The 27597-nt window shown below is 41.6% G+C and overlaps 1 protein-coding gene across 1 annotated transcript in view; it reads right to left on the bottom strand.

Moving 5' to 3' along the window:
- LOC103355931 (xylosyltransferase 1) overlaps positions 1-3695 on the bottom strand; it is an 89974-nt gene extending 86279 nt beyond the window's left edge. Inside the window, exon 1 of the mRNA XM_008279896.1 lies at positions 3399-3695. Coding sequence (XP_008278118.1) covers positions 3399-3695 — 297 coding nt within the window. The remainder of the gene's footprint in view (positions 1-3398) is intronic.
- Positions 3696-27597: the final 23902 nt, after the last annotated feature.

Below are 27597 nucleotides of genomic sequence, written 5' to 3'. Positions count from 1 at the left end.
TGTGAGAGCGCTGGTGTGTATGTGTGTGTGTCTGTGTGTGTGTGTGTGTGTGTGTGTGTGTGTGTGTGTGTGTGTGTGTGTGTGAGTCAGCACTGTGATCATGGCCACAGTGGGATGAATCACACTGTGGTTGTGGTGGTAGTTGGAGAATACATGGGAGTTACTCTGGATTTCAGCAAAGCTCCCAAATACAACACATATGTAGAGCGCATTGTTTCTTGTTTTGTGCCTGATCTGAAGTTCAAAGTCAATCCCAGCGTGACTGAAGTAAAGAATTTTTTTTCACTCTTACATATTTATTTGTCCGTCCAGACTGCCTTCTAAATCAGTTTCGTCACAGATCCGAGGCTCTTTTCTTGTTCCGTCCGATTGCAAACAGCGACTTCATTATGATTGAAGATAAACATGGTTTTAAATGACTTGGGAACATTATTATTAAGCCATTTGTGGTCACATGCAGGAACCCTTATAGAGCTGATTGGACAGGAGTTGGAGACTTCCTTCCATGTTTTCTTCTCTCCTCTTTTTCTGTTTTTTTCCTCTGGCTCAGAAATAACAAGGCCTTCTGTCAATCACAAAGTATTCTATTAAAATAGCCCCGTTTCCTTTGTATAAATTAGATCTTGCGGCAAAGCTGAACGTGTCACTGTGGGGAAAATTGCAAAGAACATCCCTACAATGCAATAGAATTTAGAATTTGTGGTTAAGTCTGTCATATATCATCCCCACATTTCTGGTTCATGTTGAAAAAAATGAATAAATTAAAAAAAACTGTGGAAGGAACCTCCAGATGATTGGTAATGCTGTGTTTGTCATAGGGAGCCAATAGGAAAAGTCAGTGCAGTGGAAAAAGTGTACATCAGAGGTAATGTTACGTGTATTGCCATGACTAACTGGGAAACTTCTTTACAACATGTGTGAGCTCGACACCCACTGGGCACATGGGGATGATGATACTATACGACTACCGCGGCAGATGGAAACAAAACGCTGACGACCAGATGTAAGCTGGGAGGCTTTTCAGAAGGTTTACTCATTCTGCTGCCGAAGGTAGATTGGTTTTAATTCTGGCACATTAAGAGTTTTTCACATCCATCACCAGGGCCGCCTTAATAAGCACCTATTAATAATAATTGTGATACTAACTCTTGTAATAAACCGATGTCAGGTAAAACACGACAGACTAATGAATGCGTGTAGAACTTTTTCGATGATGAATCTGCAACAGGTAGCCGCCGCCAGCGCATAAAAGACATAATATCATTAGTGTGAATAAACCCTGCGTATTTACAGCGGCAGAAGACATGAGGAACAAGCTGTTGGACGATAGAGGAAGATGTCGACGCACTCCAGCAGCATTTTTCCTCAAGAGACACAACAGGAGACAACCACTAATGACAACTGTAGCTCCTGCCTGCTGGGAGGACCTATTCAAAGCTATGCATAATGTTTCCATCCAACACGAGTTATCGCATCGCAAGTCTGCCATTGTCATATCGTACCTTCTGGCTCATTCTATTCGAGATCAAAGTGCGGCGCAACCCCTCCCCGACATGTCTCATATAGCATCAGTTGGCGCTTATGCGTCACCCTTAGGCTGGACAACTCCGCCTTGCCAAAGCCACACACAAACACACAAACACACACCACCCACAAGGGGAGAGAGAAATGAAAATGCAGTGATTAGCTAGTGGAGGGAATATGCAAGTGGCCGAGGGCGACCGGTTGAATCGTACGAGTCCGGAGGCCACAGAGTTGCAGCGAGCGAGTCAACAATCTGACAGGCAGCCGGCGAAGCTGACAGGCTGCTGGACTGACTGACTGGCATACAGTGAAGCGCCTGCAGGCTACAGGGATGAAAGCTGTTCTTTGAAAGGTCATGTGAGCGGTTCCACTATGTGTTTTAATAGTGAAACGCATTTGGACAAATTGGTGTTGATGCAGCATGAAAAGGTTCTGAAACAACTGATCTCCTTGTTTTCAATTCATACAAGACAGGAATCCCACACAGCAAATATTAATGCCAATTCAGTGAGGAGCAATACACGTCGTACATGAGTAACACGGGGGGATATTACAGTGATATCTCGTTAGAGAATCCTCCAACTGTTGGAAAACAGACAACTGACTCAAATATAACCCGTCCTTGGCATGACTTTGCACTGCAGAGATGCCGGCAGGTGGGACACACAGTCCGGCCAGATGAAGTGAGTGAATCACTGTAAAAAGTGCGCCGGAGACAGATGATACAGTGACTGACTGCCACATAGTGTATCATGGCGCATCACAGCCGGTTATCTGCTAGTTGCACGGTGGCTGAAAAGTAGGGCCACACTTGGATGGGCTGGCAGCTTTTTATGAGGGGGAAACTTGCTGCACGGCTGCCAGGAACAACTCCCAACTTCTTCAGGGGGCTACCTGGATGCTTGAGAGACCATGCGAGGTGGAAGATCAGTAATTCCTGACAGCAGGTTGTGAGAAAATTAATCAGATGCTGCATGGAGGAAGCTCTGTGCAAAAAAAAAAAAAACCTGCTCGGTGTGACAGCCTCCAGGGCACAGAGCTCAGTCAGTGGAATCTACAAATAAATATTTGGGTTTCTGGGAGCCAATTTTTATTTTTATTTTTTTTAATTTTCTGGATTACATTAAATCTGCCACTCCTCAGTTCCACAGGCAATGTTGAACTTATTCATTTTGTGTGCAGCACATTCACTGTGCATGGGTTCGTTTTGTCTGCATATCTGTCTTGGCATTTGTGTTTTAATGTTGCCACTGACAATGAAAAGCGCTTATGTGTTCACGAACAACAGATGATGTTTGTACACTCATCAAAAAACTACTCTGCAAATTAGGTTATGTCTCAATTTGGCCTGCTCAGACAGCGCTGCTGAGCCACGCAGCTACTGTAGTTGACTTGAAACACCAAATGGACCGTGACAGGTATGAGGCTACAACCCCAGTCAGCGGCTGTGCTGCTCAAGCACCTCCACAGCTGCTATCTTAGGATGTGTCCCTTCTCTGCCACCGCTCTGCCCTGCAGGTAAACTGCACGCTGAGTCCAGATTTAAAGCTTTGGCATTTTGAAACTGCAGTCTGGAGCGGAGTGCGCTCATTCAAACGGCGCAGTGTGGCTTCATCCAGCCGTAGGATGCCCGTCTTCACAGCAAACACAGAAGCTTCGCATCGCTTCAGACATCGTATCGTTTCCCTGCGAGGCAGCCTCCACTCAAGTGACAACAAACATTCATTGATTCGGAGGCCCTGCCGTGCGCTCGTCTCCCTAAAAGCGTAAACTGGAGATGTTTTGACCCGCCTGCCAACCCCTTCATCCCCGACCAGACAGCGGCTGCTTCCTAAAAGCCGGGGATGTGATAATGAATAGTCTTAGTTGCTTACCGGCTGCTGTATGTGGCGAGACGTCCCCCTCCCCGGCGGAGGAAGATGCTGCTGCCGCCGCTGCTGGACCCCGTGCTGCTGCTGCTGATGGAAATAGTCGCTGCCAGCGGCTTTGTTGCCCGCGACCCGGTCCCTCTTCTCCCGCACGTTGGAGCCCCCGTTTTCTCTCTCCTCGCCGGAGTCGAGGGTGCTGAAGTTCCACACGATCAGCGTCTGCACCAGCAGCACCGTGAGGGCTGCGATCAGGGCGGACCGAGACCGGCGGGCCAACCTGCGAGCGCACAAGCCGCCGACCATCTTCGCACCGGAGCTGGAGGATCCGTCTGTTGGCTGTGCGCAGCGCGACGGGAGGAAAAAGAGTGGAAGTAGAGGGGAGGACGAGGAGGTTGGTGGTGGGAGGGAGGGGAGGGATTGAGGGAGGGAGGCTGAGCTTTTTACGGTGGCGGAGGCGAGGAGGAGCGTCGAGAAGGAGAGACACAGGGCCACCGTGTGGCGAGAGTTGGTGCGGTGGTCGACGTGATGCTCCCGGCGGCTCCTCTCTCTGCGTGAGAGAAATTACAGTCTAATTTTTCATCTTTCCAAGAAGGAATTCTTATAATGACCAAATACCTGCAAATGTTGAAATGCCTACTATCATTATTCTAAGGCGGAAAATAGCGGTGACGCTGCGCCTCCAGGGGCTTCCTGAGAGATAGACTCCAACAGGGGCGTGGAGGAGCTCTGGGTCCCCTGATGTATTATTGCCTCGGGTGGCTTTTAACTAATTCATACATCCCAGTGGAATATCTGTAGGGCCTTAAGAAGTTTTGGAAAGACTATCTTCACTTCTCAAAAACACTAGCTGAAGCCCAGTTGGAATCCAGAATTGGAAAATTAACTTTTTCTTTGTACCCCTCCCTGATTTGGAGGAGTTGTGTTACAGCTGTGTCATGGAGATGGTGATTTGCCCAGACAGTTCAAAATGGCAGATAATTATCAGTATGTGGGTTGGTCATCTGCTTGAGTGTCTTTTTTATTCAATGTGCCGCCCTGCTGTTCGCTCTAATCTTCCTTTAAGTGAAGTCTGAACCACTGATGGAGACCTAAAATCCTCCAGAAGCACCAAGTTTGGGAGCTCTTGAAACACGAACAGCCAAATAAGCTACCTTTGCTGATATCAGAAATGTAAAAAAAAAAAAAAAAATCTAATTTAATGCGAAATCAACTGTGATTTTGAGTATATACATGCAGCTCTGCCTCGATCTGAGCTGCTGCCTGTCTTGGCTGTAAGTGATGAAGGTCTGTGCATGTGCAGGATGGGTTTATTTATCATGGCTCATGGGGTTGCTTTGCGTGTTGTTCTGTGGATTTGGTGTCAGATCAGCAATGCTCACCGACTGCTACTGTAGCACACCACCTGACAGGACTCAGTTCTGCAGCCTCTCGCTCATCTGAGGTTTCTCCTTCATGTCAGCCACGAAAACAGGTTTTTGGAGCAGAATTATATCTCCTCCAACAGGCAAGAAATAAACACCGTCCTACACTGATAAAATAAATTAGTTATGAATTAGAAGCATACCTGAGCTCACAGAGTAGTGAGCTTTATAATTTCTCCTTATAAATTGGAGTTTTAGAGGTGCTTTCTCTCTTACTCGTGGATCTAAGGTTTTGTGATGACAGAAAGAAAGTCATAATATCTCCTCCAGCAGGGTTTTTGATGCACAGCAAGCATTTTAACTTGTCACAGTAGGAAAAGCACAGGTGTTGCTAAAAATATTATAATGGCTCAGCTCTATTCAAGTCTCCCAGTGAGTCACGACAGTGAGCCAGCACGAGCAACTGAAGGAGCTAAATGGAATTCAGCCGATGTTAATTTTATTGTTCTCACCCATGTTTTTCCATTGACGAAAATCCCAAATGTGTTCAATGAAAAACACATGAGAGATGATCTGTCAAGTGCAGTGCAATGCATCTTTATCTATATCTGTACTTTTGTATATCTGTGTGTGTCTGGGTCTGTGGCTTTATTTTATCTATCATCCATCAACATTCATGTAAATGGCAATAGTTAATTTTTTAAAAATCTGAATTCATACTGTTGTCTCATTGAGATCAAGATATAATTTTAAAGAGAATTTTAAAAAAAGGTAATAAAAACATCTACAGACCAACAAACTGACATTAAAATACACTATTTACACACGCAGTCTTTTCCAAATCAAAGAAAACAAATAGTCATGACATTTAAAATGCCTGACTGTTTGGAATCTTCATAATTAATTACAATTTTTTTTTAAGGTTTAAAAAAAGAAAGAAAGCAGGCTTTCAAGTTTGGTTTAAAGATGTGTTAGAGCTAAGGTTCATATGTTAAGTTATTGATATTGTAATTTTCCCGCAAGTCTGTTTCTGCTTCACAGAATTCTTGTAATTTCAGCCAAACTGACAACAAAGAAATACAGCTACAGCAGCGATGGCTTGGCTCTCTCACGTAACCATGATTGGGTTTATTGCACCTAAGAGCACCGACGGCACAAATATTCAATCATTCCACAGCTCGATTTGCGAAAAATCCCACTCAGACCGGTGGTCACCTTATGTTTCTCACTGAATAGCTCACATTTAATGATTTCTCTAAGTGAATCCATGTAAAATGTCATTTTTCATATTAATGTCTTACAGAGTAATCAAAAAGAAAACAACCTTTTTTAACTTCTGCCTGTATCAGTGTTTTAGTCTTGACTGTACATAGCGATTACTAAGAATAACTACAAAGAGAGCGATGATGTCATTCACACTCAGAGGAGACTGTTTAACGCTTTCTGAGAGTTTGTGTGGGAAGCTTCATAAATAACTATCATGTCCAACTCTGTGGAGGAAATATTTTTAGTCCAATCAAACTTTGAGCTGATGAGTGATTCAGAGATGCTTGTTAAAGATGTTTCCGGAGCTCTAGTGACATGGAAACACAAGGTGTAACAGAGATAGAAAGCTCCTCTAGATGCACGGATCAGTGCTTTATCTTACACCAACATCTGCATTTTGGTTGTGCATGGTTTGTGCAGAAGGTTAAGATAAAATGAATATAAGATGAAGACAAAACCGCTGAGAATAATTGGAAACTTTGACTCTTGAGTCAAGAGATTCTTTGGGAAAGTAGGGCTTCAATGCTGCATGCTGGTGCTAAAATAAATTTACAGCTAAATTCAAGCTAATCTGGGATTCGAGTACGATGAGTGTTGAACCTCAAGTGGTGTCGCTCCCTCCAACACTGAATCACAGGCCTCCAAAAGGTCTCATCGTGGTTTAGTGCATATATATAAGTGTGTGTGTGTATATATATATATATATAGGTATGTGTAATTTATTATAGTATGGAGAAGCTAAAGTATTATCAACTGTACTTTAATACTGGAGTAAACCTAGCACTCTATAGGATATAAAGACGTAGGAAAATAAGCATTTTAATGGACAGCAGGGAAAATACATTCAGCAGGTTAAAATAACATCTGAACAGGCCTAATATTAAGTTTCTAAATATCTTTGATTAATTTAAGGTGGTGGTATCATGAATGTAAGCCAACTATAGCTATTTATTGATTATAAACAATGCGGCTGTCGTCCGAAATAAGCTAGCAAGTTAGCATTGCTCCAACAACAGTAACTACGGCCCATTAACATAATCTACTTAATTCCATCACATTGACGTTATTGTCTGTCAATCTTTTTCCCTTTTTTCTTCCTCTTCTTTTATTCTTTTCCTTCCCTGTGTACCACACTGTTTTACCCTCTTCATAATACCTCGCTGTGTATAAATCAGTCTGCTGGTTGTGGCTCATGTCCCCTCACTTTCAGACGATTCGTCTCTGACCGGTGTTGTGTCAACGACAGGTTCCCCGTCGAGATCCATTCCCCTGGACGGGACTTCAATGGAGTTGAATTGTTGAATCTAGACGGGGAAACGGTCTTCAACACAACACCCTCCCACCCCACACAGAGGTAGAAATTCAGTGACGCAGCCAAGAAACAAACGAACAAAAAAATGCCTCTAGATTATTTAAAAGAGACTTTGCTATGAAGTTAGGTTGCTGTGGGTTTAAGTGATATTTCAGAATAATAGTAATAATAGTAACACTGTTTCTTTTGTTGTTGTTGTGGTCCTTTCCTCAGCTTGTGGCACCCCCCGTGGATGTCTGCCCCCTTAGCATTTGCCTATACTGCCTATGCCAAGGGCCGGCTCTGCTTCATTCATGCGGTCCATTTGTCAATTAGGAAGAACTATATCAACATCAGAGTGTTTGGTTGTATTTACACATGATGATGTTCTTCTTTGTGTTAACTACTAACTGTTGGACAGGATGGCACAATGAGGAATTGAAGGATATACTTTATGTCGCTCTGAACGCGGCTTTGAAGATGTATTATGAGAAGTGTCCTTTCAGTATAAAGTAAAGTGCATCCGGTAGCACATGAAGAGTGCAGGCGAAGGTATCCTTCCTTATGCTCATCTGTTTTTCTGAAGGTCTATGGCCACCTTCTAACTGCACAAGGATACATTCTGTGCTCTGCTCTTATATAATTCAGAAGCCAAGAGCACATTTTAACAGTGTAACAGTGTTTACATGCAGCATATGTTCTTAATTTGAAAAAGACTCAAATTATGTGATTTAATGCACTCAAGACTATAATTTACTTGGATGTCTGTATCCGCACTGGCTCTGGAAATAAAACTTGCCCAGAGAAGAGGCTGCAGTCCATGCCAGGCAAACTGACAACAGCGCTGCTCGTGTGATTCAGAGTACAAGCAGTGCTCATGCTTGGGTTACTGTTGCAACACTTCAGGGCAGCAGATACAGGAGAACTGGAGAATTCCTCCAATTTCCTACTATTTTGTCTCCAACATCGCTGTCACATACATCACTTTGGGAGAGAAGTTTTTGGCCTTTCTGGCACATTTAAACTGTCCAATCAGATACCGTATGATAGTGCGATATCTTGGAAGTGCCTGAATTCGCAAAATATTTGCATGTATAATCTACAATAGTGACTTGATAATCTGACACTTAGCAATCCGAAAACCTTCCTATTCGACAGGTTTCTATGAAAAATGAACAGAACCCATTTAAAATGGCCTTAACATACCAACAGCCTTGGATTCCAACTCCGACATGAAATTTTGTGTCACAAATAAAGACAGCGGCATATTATCTGACTTAACAGTCCAACAGATTGGCTACGTTCAGACTGCAGGACTTAATGCTACATTTGGATTTTTTTTTTGGTGAAATATGATTTTTTTGCGCTTTCGTTCACATTTCCAATTAAATATGACTTGTACGTGATCTGCTGTGTGAACTTCATACGTCCCAAAAGTGTCCCACATGCGCAGAAGAGGACACAACGACATCACACCCAGCAAGCGTGCTCAGTGTTTGCGGAAGTTAACACGGATGGTAAAAGTGGAGCGCATCTGCCACTCCCCCGCCGCTACCACCACTGATGGTGGAAACAGAAGTGTGACCACTAAGTAAACTGGCATCAGCAGCCAAGTACTGCCTGTGCGCTCCGGCCACGTCCACCCCATTGGAGCGCTCCCTCAGAGTGGAAGTGGTCCCCCTGATGGCATTGAATATTTGTATATTCATCATTAATTGGATCTGTGTTGTTCAGATTGTCATGAAGAGATCAGATACAGGTTGCATAGGAGAGAAAAAAGAAATCGGGTTGGGTCACTTTAGCCTGCTGTCTGAACGTATTTACCTTTGATGTCAACCGACGGGCCTGTGCACAATCGCACCAGTCAATTAAGCGTGAAATCCAGCAATGTGTAGTGTTGTAACAATACACTAGTTATTATAACAACTATAAACAATGAATATTAACAATAAATTACTCTTCAAGCATCAAGCCCTCCTTGTATTTCGACCTCTGTCTTGATAATCCAACAGGACTTGCTGTCCGGCATAAAAGAAGGTTTTACATTTCGTGTCGGTGTATCGAGTCACGATCATACTCTAATCTTCCAGATCTCCATGGCTCCTCTTGTTGCTGCCTTCTTCTGCTAAGTAACCAACACTGAGCATTTAGGGACAGTAAAACAAGTTGGTAACACGACACTGACATGCTGACCTTATAAAAACTATTAGAAGATATATTTACTGTGTTTGAAGACATTTACACATGAAGCAGACATTTACTTGGAGACTCACTAACAAATGCAAACCCAATATACGCTTTAGTTTTCGCTCTGTAGCAGGTAAATGATCAACTCTAGCTGTCTCTCAGTCATTTCGGTGCTGCTCAGGTTGAGTTTATCAGAAGTTTTTTTGTTGTTGTTGCTGAAAACAGCTTCCTCCTTTTGCCTGAAATGAGCTCAGAGTTTGTTGGGCAAAAAAAGCAAAACAATGGGCCAAAAGACACCAAAATGTTCTGTAGAACTGAGAAAAGGATCAGGGTTGGGTGAGCAGTTTGTGGGTGGCCAACACCCTTCACATATTGTCATTTGATCTATTTTTTTATCATCTATTTACTCATGCAGCCAAGATGAGACACACTGTAAAAAAGTGTATTTGAGCTGCAGTTGAAATAAAATTCTATCAAGTTGAAATCACACTTTGTCCTTTTGAACTGGTTTTCTGGTTTCTGATAAAAGGGAGAAAATCGACTACTTCATTTATCCTGTGCATACGTGTTTCTTCAGGTTTTTCTGTTGCAACCACTGTCTCGTTTAGCAGGATTATAGATTAAAGAAGAGGAAATAATTCTAATGAGAAAATCTTCCTTTACATTTTGGAAAAGCAAAAACTTAAGTTGGAAAAATGTAATGTTTAGGTTGTCTTCACTTTTAGCTCTGTGCATCCGACGTCCGCGTTTCTTTAGATTTTTCTGCTGCAACTCAACCACTGTCTTCTTTCAGTCAGACTAAAGAGTAAAGAAAAGAAAAGAATTCTAATGAAAAAAATCATGTTTTACATTTACATTTCAATAAAGCAAAAACGTAAGTCTGAAATATTAAAAACAATGTGAAGTTCCTTAAAATTTAGTTGCAGTGATGCCCATTTATAAAAGAATCAGTTGACTTAAGTACATCTTAAACCAGCTGCATTATTCCTACTTGTGAACTTCACCTGGATAAATTTAATTCAATTGTGTGTTACCAACTGGTCCTAGAATTCTCTTTTTTCAGTGGACGCTATGAGAAGCCAACCCTGTGAGGAAACTACAACCCTGAGTGACGGCTGAGACACGCTGATAAACACGACCCATCAATTTACAGGTTTCGATCCCGCTGATGTTAAAGTTCCAGAAAACTACACCGCCGGCTCGTCTAATCTCTACGGAAAGACAACTCTGTTCAGGTTCCAGTCTCATCCGCCTCACATCCAAGCGAGAACTGAAGCTTTTAATGAAAGCTGCTATGCTGTGTGGGGAGTGTTTTTCATTTACCAAGATGTGACACACAGGGGACGGTTACATCAGACTCTGTGTATTGGTAAATGAAAGAACAGCCTACTGCCTACTCTGAGCATTTATCATGTTTACAGTGTGGTGCTGAATAAGTAATTGAGCTTTAGGCGATAAAAAGGCTGCAGATGGGATACACGACTATTAGCCAGCGACAAAGAAAAAATATTTCTGAAGGCACATTTGACGGGGTTTGAGCTGACTGGAGAAGAAATACTTTGTGGCATTGTGGCCACAGATGCCTGATGTGCTGTAGATCCTCCGAGTGGCACCAAACAAATCTGACCCACCGAGGCTTGGATTCTACAATATCTTTGATCAGACTTCCAACACATCTCCCTACATCCTGTCACTGGTTTGTGGTCTGTCCCTGATCTGACCATAAAGATTTGTCTCATGTCAAAGTTGATCACATCTCTGCACCTTCCCATTTGTCTTGCATCCAATGCATTCGTCTACAAGAGCCGATTGTTCAGTTACTACCTCCCAGACCTTGACAAGCACCATTGTTATGAGATAATCAACATTATTCACTTCATCATAATATGTTTTGTCAATGCTGTGTAGATTATTTTCTTTTTTCATGCATCCTGGCTAACTCCCTGCTGACTGCAAACCAAGGGTCAGAAGGTTTTGGGACAAAGAACACAGTATCACCAGCATGGGAATGCAAATACTCACAACACTACATTTAATAATGATGTAAAAAACACACATTGACTTGTTTGTTTGAGGTGAATAAATGAGATTGCAGATTTGACACAGACAGTAGCGGCATCTTTCTGACAAATTGATAGCTGGTTAGATGCTGAATGAAGGTCAAAACAGCATAATTGGGGGAGGAAAACAATAAAATTGCTAGATACAGATTCTGACACCAGTCAATGTTTTGCATATATCATGCCTAGTACTAGGAGGTAAATTATATAGTGTGGTTGCTATTGAAACACAGAAAAAGAAATGATTGCTTTGAGCTCCACGCTGTGGTTTTCATCTTCAGGGATTCCTTGACTGGCACACAGACAAAGCATATGCAGAGTCCAAAACAACAGCTCGATAGGAGACAAAGGAACATATTTCTTCTCGGAGCGTGAGCTTCTGACCTTGTGGTTCTTAAATCGACAAGGTAATTAGACATTCCTGCCATTTTCGGAGTTACATTTGGGCTTTTTATAGCTGTTCATTTTCAGCTTAACTGTTTGTTAATCTTGTCCCTGGAGGATTCTCCCACAGCAAAGAAGCAACTTGACTGTCCAAACATGAGGGGAACTATTTGTTCATGTCTCTTGTTTTGCAGGTAGTTAGACAGGAATATAATGTTGTGGGAGCTTAAGTGCAGTACTTCTCACAAAGCCGAGCTGATAGCGTTGTTTACATTCAAGTGTCCAATCTGCATTCTCATCGTACAGCTTTCTTAAAGTATTTTAGCATTTCAATTGCAGCACAAATTATTAAGTTGCTGGTATTTCTGCAGGCAAACAGAGTTAATGCTATGGAGATAAGACTGCAGACCACAGACGGATAAATGTTGCATTGAATTTCAAAATGTCTTTATATGCTCACAGACACTCCAAAGGTAACCGGGCATCTCACAAATGTTAATTCTTGCTTCATTAAGGAGAATGAGGGACAGGAGGAGGAGGAGGAGGAGGAGGAGGAAGGCTGCGAGCTGCAGAAATGTATAGCGGTTAATTACAAGGATGAGAGCAAAGAAGAATAGAGGGGATGGGAATAGGGGAGGAGATGCACATATCAACATAAATGGAGGGAGAATGAGATGAAAACTGGTTAAAAGACAAAAATAGAAGTCAGAAGACATAATCAAAGCATTGCATGGGAGTCTATAGGTCTAGTAAATTAGTTGAATAGAAGAGATGGATGAGTGCAGAAAAACAGAAGCTCAATATAAAGAGGCTAAAGATAGCGAAAAGGAAAATAAAATGAGGCGGGGAGCCATGTCTTCCCCTCTCATTAGCTGTTGCTCTGTTGCTTAGGGGGCCGAGTGGGCTGACTGTCGCCACGACGATGGTTACCATTCCTCGCGGCAACAAATGCTGATTTTAATTAGAGCCGACCTCTTTGTCACTCCAACAGACAGATGCACACACATCGACTGACCAGAGTAACTTGCTGGGAGATTCGGGGGGGGGGGGGGAGAGCATGCATCCCGTCCTCACCAACACTTTGCTCTGTGTTTTTGTGAGGTACAAATAACAGGGGAGACAGAGGGACAGATGAGCAGCCAGCTGGTGGAGAGAAAGTCTGGGGACGAGCGGGGAGAGGAACTCGAGTGGGCGCTGCACAACATGACTGGCGACGCCTCAGGCATCCTGCTGTAGGACACTCTCATGCACTCGGTGTTTTATGTAATCAGGCAGCGTGCTGACTGGAGTGCAGTACAACACAGAGAAACACAGCAGCAGACAGGTGTCCTTGACAGCGATGCCCCAGGAGACCAGAGGGAGGCTTTTTTTTTTCCCTCTGTCTCCCACTGTGATACAAGAGACTAAAGTTGCAGACGTGGTTCATATATGGCTGATGCTGTATGCACAGGAAGGGAGACAGCTTTGTTGACCTTTTTTTTTTTTATGCGACTGCAAAGAGCTGCGAAAAAGTTCATGGAATGGTTAAGGTGTTCTATAAATAGCATGTAGGTATAAGCACAAGTGATCTGTACCGCTTGTGTCAAAGACTGAAAATGTCACAGTTCTGAGGAGTTGAGGGCCTCTTGCTTTTTATGTAAACAATTAATTGTATTATTAGGACTGGACTGTGAAGATGGTGCAGTCTAGAACAAATGTGGAATCGAGAAGTTTTCTAGCTTGTGGGTTTGCATCCACATTGTGAAGTCAACTGACATTAGTTTGGCCAAGAAAACTCAAATGGAAACAAGGTCATTTATGAACCTTTTAGCTCATTTGCATTGCCTACAAATGAAATGCAAAGTTGAGTGTAAAATTTCACAATTTGCCCATAAAGCTCTGCGATACATTACTGTTATGTTAACTCCATTTTCTGCCATGAAGCCACTATCATCATCATTTACTCCTCTATGTCCCTCATTCATGCCTCAAAACCAAAGGTGACCAAGCTCTTTTTCAGTTATTGCACCCAGGCTCTCGTTCCACATTAAATTCTCTCCTACCGGTGGCAATTTCAAATCCAAATTAAAAGCTCACTTTTTTTCCTGTTGCCTTCAGTTCTTTCTAAAGCTGCCCCACTCATTTCCACTCTTTTATCACTTTGCTGTTTTATTTTGATCAGCTGCCGGATTTCACTCACTCTTTTCTTGTGCTTTTTTGCCTTTATCATTTTGGTTCTTTTTAATCTAGCCGGTATGCTTTCCCTCAGCTATCCTGTTCATTTGGCTCTCTTCACATGTATTCATCCTTGTCACTTCCCTCAATGCATTTATAAGCTCTATTTATGGGGCAATATTGTAACAAAACTATGTGTCCATGCATATGGAGAGTTGTCTGTCTGTATCTCAATCCATTCGTCCAAAGTGAGATTTTTTCAATGTGTAAAAGAAGAACCGCAATCTACAAAAGTTGTCTCACAATTTGTCTGTCTGTAATCAGGTTTTCAAATGTGTAAAAAAATCTACTCATCTGTATTAAAATTCGGACAAAAGCTGCCAATACGTACAAAGAGTTGTCAATGCATACAGAGGTATTTGTAGTTGAAAAATCTACGTATTCCAGTCGAGCGGCTTCACCGTTGGCTGTCTTTTCAGAGATGACTTTTGCTACACTTCTCCCGTGAGAGATTGTAAAACTGAAGAGTATCTGAAAATCAGGGTTTCTGTGTTCTGAGTTCAGGCTCACAGGATCGTTCATTGTGGTTGCTACTGCTCTGCTGCTCTGTACCTCAGTAGTTACGCTGCCTGCAAGCTATCATGAAAGAGTTTGCTCAGTGACCCATAAACTCAGCAGATCTAACTTGTTCACATATACCTGTAATGTTATATTTTTAGAAGGCTCAGCAATTGCCTCACTAATTATACAAACTGCCAAAAACATGAACATGTACTCAGTGTGTGCGGTCGGGATTCCATCGTTGTCTACTCTCTGCCTCACAATGTCACGTACGCTCAAAGACTCTGATGCATAGCGCCGCCTGATGGCTTGCAGTTCTACAGTTCTACAATTTCATTTAGTAGACCTTCATTTGACAGACTGAAAGCAAACAAACAAACAAACAAACAAAAAACTTTTTAAAAAATGTCCTATTACCTCCCTACAGCCTGCTATTGGCATCAACGCCCTATCACACTGGAACTTGTTCTACGGCACTTATTCAGATTGTTTTCTCCTGACTAGATCCTTGCTTGTGTTGTATCTGCTCTCAGATGTACGTCGCTTTTAATAAAAGCGTCTGCTAAATAAAACTGTAGAATTGTAGAACTGATGGCTTGCAGGCGACATAACTACTGAGGTACAGGGCAGCAGAGCGGTAGCAGCCACAATGGACGATCCTGTGAGCCTGAGCTCAGGACACAGAAACCCAGATTCTCCTATACTCTTAAATTTCTGATTGTCTCACGGTGTAGCAAAAGTCATCTCTGAAAAGACAACAAATGGTGAAGCCGCTTGACTCGAATGCGTAGACTTTTAGCGACGAATACCTCTGTTCGCATTGACAACTCTTTGTATGCACTGACAACTCTTATTACATGTCCGAATTTAAATACAGATGAGCAGATTTTTTACACATTTGAAACCTGATTACAGATAGACAAATTGTGAGACAACTTTTGTAGATTCCGGTTCGCATTGACAATTTCTTTTACACATTGATAAATCTCACTTCGGACAAACAGATCAAGATGCGTGTGGAGACAACTCTCCCCATGCTATTCCGTGTCATTAACTTTGTGTCTTCTCTCTCCTGTAGTTTGTGTTTTGTCCTCTTTGTCCTCACTGCAGGTGTTTTTGGCTCTGAAGCTGCACAGGTCTAATCTGCAGCTACTGGCTCCACCAATCTGTTCTCTTGTTTGCTGTGTGTTTCTCTCTCTCTCTCTCTCTGTCTCTCTCTCTCTCTCTCTCTCTCTCTCTCTCTCTCTCTCTCTCTCTCTCTCTCTCTCTCTCTCTCTCTCTCTCTCTCTCTCTCTCCCCCTTTTATCCTCACCCCAACTGGTCGAGGCAGATGGCTTCTCCTCCTGAGCCTGGTTCTGCTGGAGGTCTCTTGCTGTTAAAAGGGAGTTTTCCTGCTGCACTGTCACAAATGTGCTTGCTCATAAGGCATCTTTGGGATTTCTGTGCATATTTTTGTAGAGTCTTAACTTTATTTTTTAAATTAGTCAGGTAAATGTTCATAGTTAATAACACTGCAGGGTGTTAATGCTGCAGTGTAATTTGATCAGGAAAATGTGCATGCTATTAAACTTGTGTGGTATTAACAGTAATATTTAATGTGCTTAGATAAGCTCACATCATAAATTACACTTCAGGGTCTTAACCTTAGTAAATTTGGTAAAATTGCAACAGGAATTTCGTTTCTCTACTGGAAAGCACTTTGGCTGAATGGCTGTTGTTATAAATGTGCTACATCAATAAACAATGCCTTGACTTTGTATTATGAACTGAAAACCATTTTAAAGTTTTTCCAAAAGCCTACAAAAGTAATCCTGATATACGGTCTACAGCTAGTGAATGGGCAGTCTGGTAATAAGAGTGATGCTACTGTAGATTAAGAGTTTGAAAGTGATGTCTTTCTATTCATGTTTCTTTTTTTTTTTTTTTTTTTAATTGTTTGAAATTATATAAGCATTCAGCACATGTGGCTAACAAGCATACTTCCTACCTAGTACTGCATTATAATAAAGAAAATGACATTATTCAATGGAGTTACAGGTTACAGGATAAAAACATCACTTCAGGACTGGAACATCTGCAGTGTATTTACTACTTAGCAGAGTTGTGAGTGATGGCAGCTGCTTTTTATTTGGTTAATTGATTTTTTTTATTTTTTTGCCATCTACTTTCAAAGTGAAGCTACAGTTTTTAAATACAAACAATAAAGCATTAATCTAAGCTCTCTGTTGTTTATCCACGGATGATATTAGAGCACTTAAACCAGCCAGTGTGACAATAAAACAAATATTTCTTCATTTACATTATTTCCAATAGATTAACTAGTTGTACTTTGTGAATTAATGGCCTGTGTTGCAGACAGTGCGTTTTTTTTCGCTTGTAAATCACTCTTACTATTAATAATTACTGTAAATTCTAAGTGGTAAAGCTCCTGCTGTTATCACTTTCATCTGCATATGTGCCATACTGGAAGGGAAATGTTGACAGGCGTAGCAACAGTAACTAAGAGGCATGTGCTCAGCAAATTCTCACTTAGGGGACTTAAATACACAGACAAGCTTAGATTAGTACTTGACACTGTTGCATCAAACACCACTGTCAAGGGTCTCACAGGTCATTTTAAAATCATTACACAGCCAATGTTTTGTATCCAAATATTTCCCCATTAGAAGACATATCCTTAATGTGACAGTGACGTTAGTGCACACTGACAGCTTGCTGTTGTGATTGGCTCAATTGGTAGCTTATTTGGTGATTTCAAGCCAGTTACCGTTCCTGATATGTAAAAAACTGTATGACAGTTTCCTATTGGCATGTGTGCATGAATGTGAGTGTGTTTCCTGAGGAAATGGATGTATTCCAGGGTACTAAGCTTCTCTTACATCAGACAGCTTACCCTGGAGGAACACAACACTTCTTATCAGGTGCAAAGCTAAAATCACCACCGGGGAAAAACAGACCGTCCAGTACAATGTGGAGCCACAGCTTCAAAAGGGCAAATGGATAAGGAAAAGTGAATTCAGCCGAAAGACAATTTCTACATGACAGTGCATTAAGACCACATGGTTTGTAAAGTGGAAGACCATCAAAAGATGCAGAAGCCTATTTGCACATCAGAGTAGTGATGTGATTTTTTGTTGATATGGGGCTGATTTTCATGTTAGATGTAGAAGGAGTTTAATGTGCCTTTGCAGAGGTAATCTAAATACCACGGCAATCATTCTGGTTCCTGAAGGCCTCTTCAAAGACCACTGATAAGTTAGTAGAAGTTCAGCCCATCATTAATAAAGATCCATAACACATTTTTTTTTTATTGCTAATAATAATAAAGGCAGCTGCACAGTGCTGTGTACACTAGCCAAGCCTAGAGAAATGTTGACTTACTTGGGTAACACAGTTTCTACTTGGCTATGTAGCTAAAGAACTGCCTTATTTGGGTGTTACTTCTGTAAGTTCACTGTAGCAATTTGGAGACATAAACACCTGTATTAAAATGCTAAATCATGTGTGTATTTCTATCTTAGGGCATAATAATTAAGTATGGTTGCATTTTTTTTAATTGCCCGCAAGAGATTTGCCCATATTTGTTGTTAATAAGTAATAAACTTTGGGAGCAGTAGAAAGGGTTTGTGTTTTCTTTGTTTACACTTCTGTACATCAGTGAGGATGTGCATTTTCATCTTTTAGACTGTTTCATCCTTTGAAATTATTTCACATTTTTTCCACTGACAGTGAAAAGGCAAAATAAAACTTCATGCAGCGTAAGAATGTGCTAAATATATGTGCTAAAAAAAGCAACAAAAAACTCTAACCACATCCAATTCCTGCAGAAAGAAGCTACTTCTGAAATGATCTCCATAAATTGTGTAATAGCTTTATTAAACAGCACAGTATTCGAAATGACAGATTGCTCAAGGCATCATCACACCTTCGACTTCCGAATGTAGAGCAGACAGTAGCAACTTTTGAGAGAGGAAGAGCTAAAAAACTGGTGTTTATGAATTATTGTTCAAGTCCTATTCATATAATGATACATATTTGTGATAGAAAACCATAATCAAAGATAATCTGGACTAATTAAAAAATAATTAGGCTCTGTAGGGTTACACTTGCCCTGCATTAAGGCTGACAGGAAGCACATAATAATTCATTGGTATTATCCTTCGGAAAAACCCACTTGACATTAAATGAATGGTTTCATTCTAAGGCAACATCTATCCTCATTGTGCAGTGAAGATTAGTTCAGTAAAAATTAAAATGTGAATTGGTTGTTCAATTTGTCTATAATACTAGCAGAAAATAGAAATTCAGTGTCTTTTCACAAAACACCACATATCTAGATGTGGAACAACATTTAGAAACTCCATATGGTGTTTTGCTAGAATGCTAGAAGACATATTCTGAGCAGAATAAACAGTCGGCACTATGTCCTGGAGCTGCAGTGTACCAATGGTCATCTCAAAAACATGAATTCTGACAGCCAGGGTTTTAAAAACGTAAGGAACTCAACCCTTCAGCTTGAGTGACGCTTTCTGTATCATTCTTTTTCTTCAGAATCAGTCTCCAATTGGAACATGGCTTGCTGAATTACTCCAATACCCATTAAAGTTGTCATAATGTTGCATCAAGTACTTTTATAGTATTTGAATGAGTAGATAGAGAGTTAGTATGCTCAACCTGATTGGAATAAAAATACTCCCAGTCAGACTCTTCTGCACATTTATAGATCTGTATTACTGAAAGAGGCAAAGGTCTATAGTTACATGCAAGCCATTTTAAGTCACAAAGGGATTATTTTTGTGGAAAAAAACTTTCTAAATCTGTGATTCTGATGAACACAAGTGAGTTTGTAGGGTTTTAATCAATCCCAGGAGGGGAGCTGTAATGATCAGAACAGATGGACTGCGTTGTTTAGCAGAGCAATTGAAGCAGTTTACAGATATCTTTATCCTGATAGTTGGTTTGTTCTCACTCGTAGGTGTGAACCATTTTGGCCATAATGTGGAAAACTGCTGTTGTTTTTGGCCTCGGTAAAACAGCAAGCATGAAATAAAGCTGCTTGTGGTATTTTCAGTGTTGACAGCAGCAATTCGGACCAGACAGTTCAAATGAAATCATGTGGTGGTCTCCCAACATGCCAACCATCCAACGGTGTTTTCTGTTTTGCTGCTGTCTGGGAAAACAAGAGCTAACAAGACAACAGCTCAACTGGCAGCTCAGTGTGGCTGTATGTATATGCAAAGGTTTGGCATCCCTGGTTAAAGTACACATTTATAAGGTTATAAAAACTAAGAAGGAAAAGATTAAGAAGCAAATACAACTCCTGCAAATAATAATAATTAAAAAAAAACTTTTCACTTCTGCTATGAACTGAAAAAAAAAAGTGTGACAAGGGCAGAAGTTTAGTCACCCTGCGCCATGTAAAACTGTGTAATTAGCCTTAATCGACTTCTTAGTTGTGACTTATCATATAGGAAGTAATAGTTGATGACATTTCCAGAGCCTGATAACTTCTCCGACTCCACAAAGCTTGTGGTAGCGCTCAACAACCACAGTCTCCTCTGAGTAACTGACTGAGGATCTGAAAATGAAGATAATTGCTGCCTACAAAGCACGGAAGACTATAAAAAGATATCAAAGCGCTTCCAGCTTGCAATTTCCACTGTCCAAAATGTCATTAGCAAATAGCAGTTAAAGGGAACTGTGGAAATCAAGACCTGAAAGACCAAGAAAATTTTCTGGTAAAACTGAACGTCTGCTTGGGAGAAACACAAAGCCGAACCCCCACAAGACTGCAAAGGTAGGAGGGCTTTGCAGTCACTTTCACACTTGACCTTATCATAAACGTCAATGTCTGACAGCAAAGCCTGAATGAGCCGGAGTCATTCTGGAAACAAGCGCTGTAGACAGATTAGGTTAAAATCAAACTCTTTGGCCACAATCATCAAAGGTATGTTGATGAAAAGAGCTCCTAGTGTGAGGGTATGGGGGTGGACATGTTCTGCTTTGGGGTTATATAGCAGCTAGTGGCACTGGGAACATTACACTGACAGCAGGATGAATGATTTCTACCAGAAAAATTCTGGATGCAGTTAGTCAAGAAAGTGAAACTAAAAAAAACCTGAAATTTGCCCTTTGGCACCCAAACTTTTGCATCCAACTGTAGAGTCAGTGGTGCTCAAGTTCACCAGTAAATGAATATACCAAGATGCATACAGTGACAATGTGATGATGATGGTTGGCATGGCATGAGAATATGCTAGTATTTGCTTATCAGCAGGAAAGTTTAGCTAAGGCTGATGGGAATGTCATTTTTTTAGGGATTTGGTTATTTACATGGTGATGCAAAAACAAAATGAGGATCCTTAAGCCTAATGCAACCACGAGGACATTTTTGGGCCTTTTAATGTTGGATTTTATTTTTTTGTTGATAATTTTGGTTGTGTTAATGTATATGGCAAAAAGAAATGTATGTTAAATTCCACTTGTATTATTCTTCCATAAAAAACAATCGTAGCAGTATGTAAACAAACTGGCATTTAAAGAATTAAAATCCAGTAAGTGAATGAATATTTGTTAGTAATTTTCAGGACAGATGTTGGTTAAAAAAAATCAAACTCACTAAAAGGGGAAAAAACATTAAAGTTATTGCAAAATACAAATGTCTGTGCCAAATTGTACGGTTATCCATCCAATAGGTATTGACAGGTCATTCTAAACCGCAAATATCACGTTGGTTCTAAAGGAAAAACGGTGCGCCGATCCATCTAGTAAATGCTGAGACATTCTGTAGAACATAATGATCTCGCTGCACGTCACAATCAGTTTGCTATAGAGGAGAAAAAAACATTCTGGCTTGTTTCTGTTTCTTTAAACCAATCACAGTCATTATAGGTGGGACAAGGTAAAGGATGCAGCTTCCATGTTCCCTCAGCATAGTGACCAGGTACACTTGTTTTGGTGGAACATTTGCATGCAGTGACTGAATCCTTTGCAAAATTTGAAATTTTCAGTGTTATAGGTTGTTGCTTGGAGGTTGTTGCTGTTACTGTAAAAAAGAAAACACAATGAGAACAAAGGGAAGGACAAAGCTGATGGAGATGAGTGGTGACTTATACCTGCATCCTACATCCGGCAAGTCACGTTAGTGGTATCACTACTGAAAGAGTCACAATCACCATAGCCATTGTGGAATTCATTCACTATAGGACAAAGTGGAAATTTAAATTGCAACATATCAATAGCTACTGAGATGTTTTTGTCTGGACGTCGATCTCTAGAGCCATGCCAGTGGATTGCCATGAACATTTTGGCTTTAAATGTTTGACATCCAGTGTATAATATATATATTAGTGCTCATGTTGTCTATTTAGGCTAATGTAATTGGCTGTGCCCCCCGTTGTCACTATTATGGAATAAAGCCACAGAATAAGGGCACCTTTAACTACAACCCTCCTCTCCCTGAGCCAGACTGTATGGATGTCGTGTCATGTAACCTGTCAGAAGCATTAACCTTTGGGGAATAGCGCAGCTCTCTGTAGCTTTACATCTATTAATATTGATATTCTGTGACCTCAGAGCTTTTCTGTTTGTCCTGAGTCACTCGGTGAACTTCCTCTCGCAGGAGCTTACCATTTTGCAGAACAAATCTACCCCTCTGCACCTTCATTAAAGCGCTGAATAATTTATCCGTGCCGGTTCCAGCCCCTCATGTATTTTTTTTTTTTTTTCTTTTTTTGCTGACTAGACATAATGTAAAGCACAGTTAAATGGGTTTGAATGGGTCTCCATGTCTGACAGATAGAAAATGACTTTTTGTACACTGACATCTGCTCCTCTCTTTTGGACATGAGTTATTCATATGACATGGCAGCCGGTGGATAATATCCAATAGACTGCGTGTGACCTCTATGTAAATAGGAGGATATTGGATTTCATATAACCTGGCCCCCTCAGTACCTGCCTGCACACACAGTATTTTAATGAAAAGGAAAACCATCAACCACCTCTGAAGGTGCCCTGTAGTATCTGTCACCAAAACATTAGCTTCAAGTTGGAGCTGCCACACATTAGGAGCACTCCGAGTCACCAGCATTGATTATCTAATAAGAGCAGCTCATGTTGAGGTCTGGAAGATATTAGATGGTAAGTGAGCAGTTGGCTCTCATATTTAACACATTGGATGTGGGTGGAAAGAGCTGGGCAGATCTGAAAAGGACCAAATCATTTTGGCCAGATGACTGGGTCAGAGTGTCTCGGAAACAGAGAGGCTCGTGGGGTCAGCAGTGTCGAGGAGAGTCGTGTGAAAAACTAAAAAATAAGCACATCCCACGGAAACTGTTGACGATTTTCTTTTTGACATATTTCAACAAGAAAACATCTGATCCTCTTTGGTATAGTTCTTAATGGTGTGCTTGCACAACACTACAAGTAAAAAATATTAAAATATCAATAGATGTAATGTTCTTCTGTTGAAACAGTAACTACACCCTTTGCCTCAGAAGCAGAAATGACTATTTAGAAGATTTTCATCTTATTGCTGAAATTTCTGATCACTCTCACATGCAAAATTCCCTCAGCTGCAAGATGTTTGAGTGTTTTCTAGCATGCACTGCCTGTTTCAAATCCCTCCCACAACATTCCAGTTGGATTCAATTGTGAACTTTGAGGAGGCCGTTTCTTTTAAAGTCAGTCCTTGGCAGATTTTCTGTGTTTTCAGACTCTTTATTTCACTGAATGGTGCCCTTCTGAATCAATGCCGACTTTCAAGCAGATGACCTCACATTATCTTCAAGCACTCTTTGAAATAATGCAGAATTCATAGTTGATGCAATGCTTACTAGCTGCCCAGTACTTGAAGCAGCAAAGCAAGTCCCAACAACAACAATTCCACTACTGTGCTTCACAGTTGATTCTCTTTGATTTGTGTGTCTAGAGCACATTATTTCAGAAGGATCATCTTTGCCTATATGTTCCACAACAAACTGCAGTTTGACTATAATGTTCTTTATGGACTTTTTTTGTCCAGGCATGCCTCCTATGCAGTCTTTTTCTGATGCACTTTTTGAAAAAGGAAGACATATTTGTTCAAAGGGGAAAAGATTGGATACAACTTACAACTCAAAGGATCTGCTCTGAATGTCTTGATACTGGATACCACAAGGCACCTTCAGGGGTCTTGTTGAGCCATTGAACTATTAGATGACAGATGTTTTAACAGCATGCAAATCATGAACGGCATATGAAGTACGAGTGGTCATAATGTTTTGACTCAACAGTTTGAGAATCTCGACTGACAGAATGACAATTGGAGAAAGAGATGCATAAAATATACCTTTTAACTTTCTTGCTGAGAGTTAATGAGAAACTTGATACCACACTCATTTCATAAAAAATAAAGTTGGAGCCAGGAGCCATTTAGCTTAGCATAAAGACCGGAAACAAGGGGAAACGGATAGCCTGACTTTGTTGAAAGGTAAAAGGTACAAACCCATAGACAATCATTAGATCCACTAATGCTCACGGGTGAAGTTAACACGATGAGAAGGCATAGGATCAATTCACACAGCTCACTGTAGCTCCATTTTACTTAGCAGCTAGATCAAAGTCGTTACTCCTTTTTGACTTTTCAAAGGTTCAAACTTTTCCTCCCCAAACGACACCACATATCCCTGATTTAAACCCAGATTTTCTTCATATTCACTCGGCTCCAGGCTGATTCTTTTCATCTGTCCTCAAGGTTAAGAGTTTGTCTAACCATTGTCTGGACTGTTGCGGCAGCTCTTGCTCACGCTCTGTCTTCTTTGACTCCCATCTCTCCATCTCATGGGGGCTCCACTTTCAGCCCGAGGGCCATTCGCTCTGAGGGCAGGCGTAACAGAAATACCACGTCTTCGTCTTCGATCTCGGTGAGCATTACTTTCCTTTGCCGCTCCCCACAGTCCTCCGTGACCAAGCAACCTTGTTAGATTGGTAAAAATAGTCACACCGGTGATGATTTGAGAGAGGCAAGAGAGTGGGTTTATAAAAAAAAGAAAAAAAAAGGGAGAGGTAGGGAAAGGAGGCAGGTAATGAGGGAGACAGACCGGGAAATATATGTGCCAGAGACAGAAGCCCTCAGAGCGTCCAAACATTCCGACAGATTATTTGCCCCTACTGGTTTGGCTGATTAGCAGTGACCTCTGCGACAAATGGATTACTTCAGCTGGCTTAGATCACAGCTCCACAGTTTGCATCGTTATTCAACTGATGAGATTCACGAATTAGAATATTATTTTATAATAATATAATAACATCTTGGTTAGCATCGTTGCCTTGCAGCAAGAAGGTCGCCGGTTCGCGTCCCGGTGAGGACACCGGGATCTTTCTGCGTGGAGTTTGCATGTTCTCCCCTTGCAGCGTGGGTTCTCTCCGGGTTCTCTGGCTTCCTCCCACACGGTCCAAAAACATGTTGAGGTTAATTGGTGATTGTAAATTGTCCGTAGGTGTGAATGTGAGTGTGCTTGGTTGTCTGTCTCTAAGTGTAGCCCTGTGATAGACTGGTGACCTGTCCAGGGTGTCCCCTGCCTTCGCCCTAAGTCGGCTGGGATAGGCTCCAGCCCCCCTTCGACCCTAATGAAGATTAGGCGGTGTATAGATAATGGATGGATGGATGGATGGATTTTTTTCTGGTTGTTCTTGTGCCTTTCTTTGTACAGAAATTATCTAGCAATTACATTTGTGGCTGAATGTGTCAAAATCCAATGGAGAAAAAAAACTAAAATATACAACAGATGGTCTGACAGAGACGTCTTGCCTCTTGATATTTAAGGTAAGAACAACCTTGGACACAGCATGCTTTTGAACGTGGCAGAGAAATATCACATCAATTTTCAAAGTTTTGTCTGAAGTTCGGAGCGAACTTTAGATGGAACTAAGGTCAAACTTTAATGCCATATCTGATATTTTTGGCAGTAGAAGTGGTGGCACTGCAGGGAAAGCTCTGCTGAATTCAGCATTAAAACACTAATAGTTTCCACCCAACTTGTCCTCAATCAATAAGATGCCAGTGTAAGTGTTTGCTCTCAAATAAATTGGGAATTCATTTTGTTTTCTTCTACCCCCCTCCCTATCACGACTCTCCACTGCTGCTGTACTCCCACTGTTGGTGCTGGTGGTTAACTTTTTTTTTTTTTTTTTTTGCCCAATAATGGAATAGAGTGGACTGCTTATCGATTTGTTTGTCTAGATACAAGTCAACGCCCGCTCTCGGTGGAGCAGTGCTGCTACATTTCTTTGCATTGTGTTGCAGACCGCAGCATCGATGCTTCAAATTAGGGAGTGACAAGAGGGGGAGGGAAATAAGGCCACATGTCAGCTAATGACAAACAGTGTACATTTTCAACCAATTTGTTTTCTTTGTGCACTTGATGAGGTCAGTGATGAATCTAATCTATGAAGTGCCCCTTACACTGACAACAAGCAATAAGTCTTTGGCACGGAGCACTGCATGCATAAGGTTGGTCTTCCTTAGTGAGCATTGTGATAAATGAGAGCTATTACAGCTGATGCATGTGATTTTGTGATGTGGACTGCTAATATCAGACTGACCTGACAAATGCGTGGATTCCCCCCCCCCCCAGCCCTTGGTGCGTTTCCCCAATTTCCTTTTCCTTCCCACAGCCGAAGGAGGAAGAAGTTTAGTGCATCTGATATCCACGTGGCTCGGTTCCAGCGAGGGGGCAAAGATCTATTATGCGATAATTGGAGTTGCCTTTTAGCCACAGGAGTGCAGGTGCATGTGCTCAGAGGATGGCATATGGATTTCTGTGTGTGTGTGAGTGTGTGTGTGTGTGTGTAGCAGGGGTTGGGGTTGTTGGCTTTCATCTCAGCAGTGCTTTAAGGCCAATATAGCAAATAGCACGGACTGACCAGCTGCTTGGCGTGCTGTTCAACCGCCAGCAATCCCAGACTCCCCCCAGAGCCACCACTGGCTGCCTGCCCATGTCTCTCTAGTTCCCCCTCTCTCTCTTTTTTTTTTTTTTTAAATCTCAGACTCCACTATCTCTGTGCCACCGTTGCACTGCTATCGTGTTCTCTGTCCTGTCACTCAATCGAGCTTGCTTGTCTTTCATTTTTATCAGCCTTTTTATTTTAATGTAAGAATAAAAGCATCGACCCACCTCCTGTTTATGCTAAAACTTTTCTGCCGAGCCTGCACGTTAGATGGTTGTCTACACGTCAGGCGACTGTCTCCCCTGAGCCTTATTTGTCTAATTCTGCACCACGAGGGCAAATCATAATTGTGTTGACAGTCACGTGGTGAGGGAGCCTAACCAGTTCAGTGTGGGTGGAGGCACCCTTGCACTTGCACAGATTCAGCGCTGTCAAGGTCCTTCTGTCCTTAGCCCATAGCCCCCGGACATGGCTGGTCCTGTTGTCCGAGCAGATTAACATTTAGCGAAGCTGAGCTCAAACGGTAAAAAGCTTACACACATGTATTCATGTTGCAGACTCGTGCATGCCAATACTGTGGGAGCGCACAGGCTGTAAGGAGTGCCAGGTCGCCCTGGCGCTGCAGGGCGCCAGATTATTGGCAGCTACAGATGTACAAAGGGGCAGATGATTCTTGACTTTCTGACAGGTTGAACCGAAGCTGTGTTTTGGATTGAACTACAGTTATTTGATGAGTGAGTCCAGCTGAGAATCTCTCGTCTTGGCAAATGACTCCCTCATTAATCTGACAAACAGCAGCCTATTTCTGGTCAGTGCACTGCAGCTTTTCCGGAGTCGAAATTGAGCACATAATTTTATTATCTTTTGAATCAGAAACTGTGGAACAATTGGCACTTGCGAGCCTTCGTAAACATAAACAAACAACAGCTGTGTTTATGCAACTGTTGCTTGGCTTATAAATGAAGTCTTGCGTAGACGGAGCCATTAAAGTGTTGTGCATCACATCATGC

Source organism: Stegastes partitus, unplaced genomic scaffold (assembly GCF_000690725.1).
Source record: "Stegastes partitus isolate 25-593 unplaced genomic scaffold, Stegastes_partitus-1.0.2 Scaffold176, whole genome shotgun sequence".
In the NCBI taxonomy this organism is placed as follows: Eukaryota; Metazoa; Chordata; class Actinopteri; family Pomacentridae; genus Stegastes; species Stegastes partitus.
The sequence above is the reverse complement of the archived record's forward strand: the minus strand, read 5'-3'. Positions and strand labels throughout refer to the sequence as shown.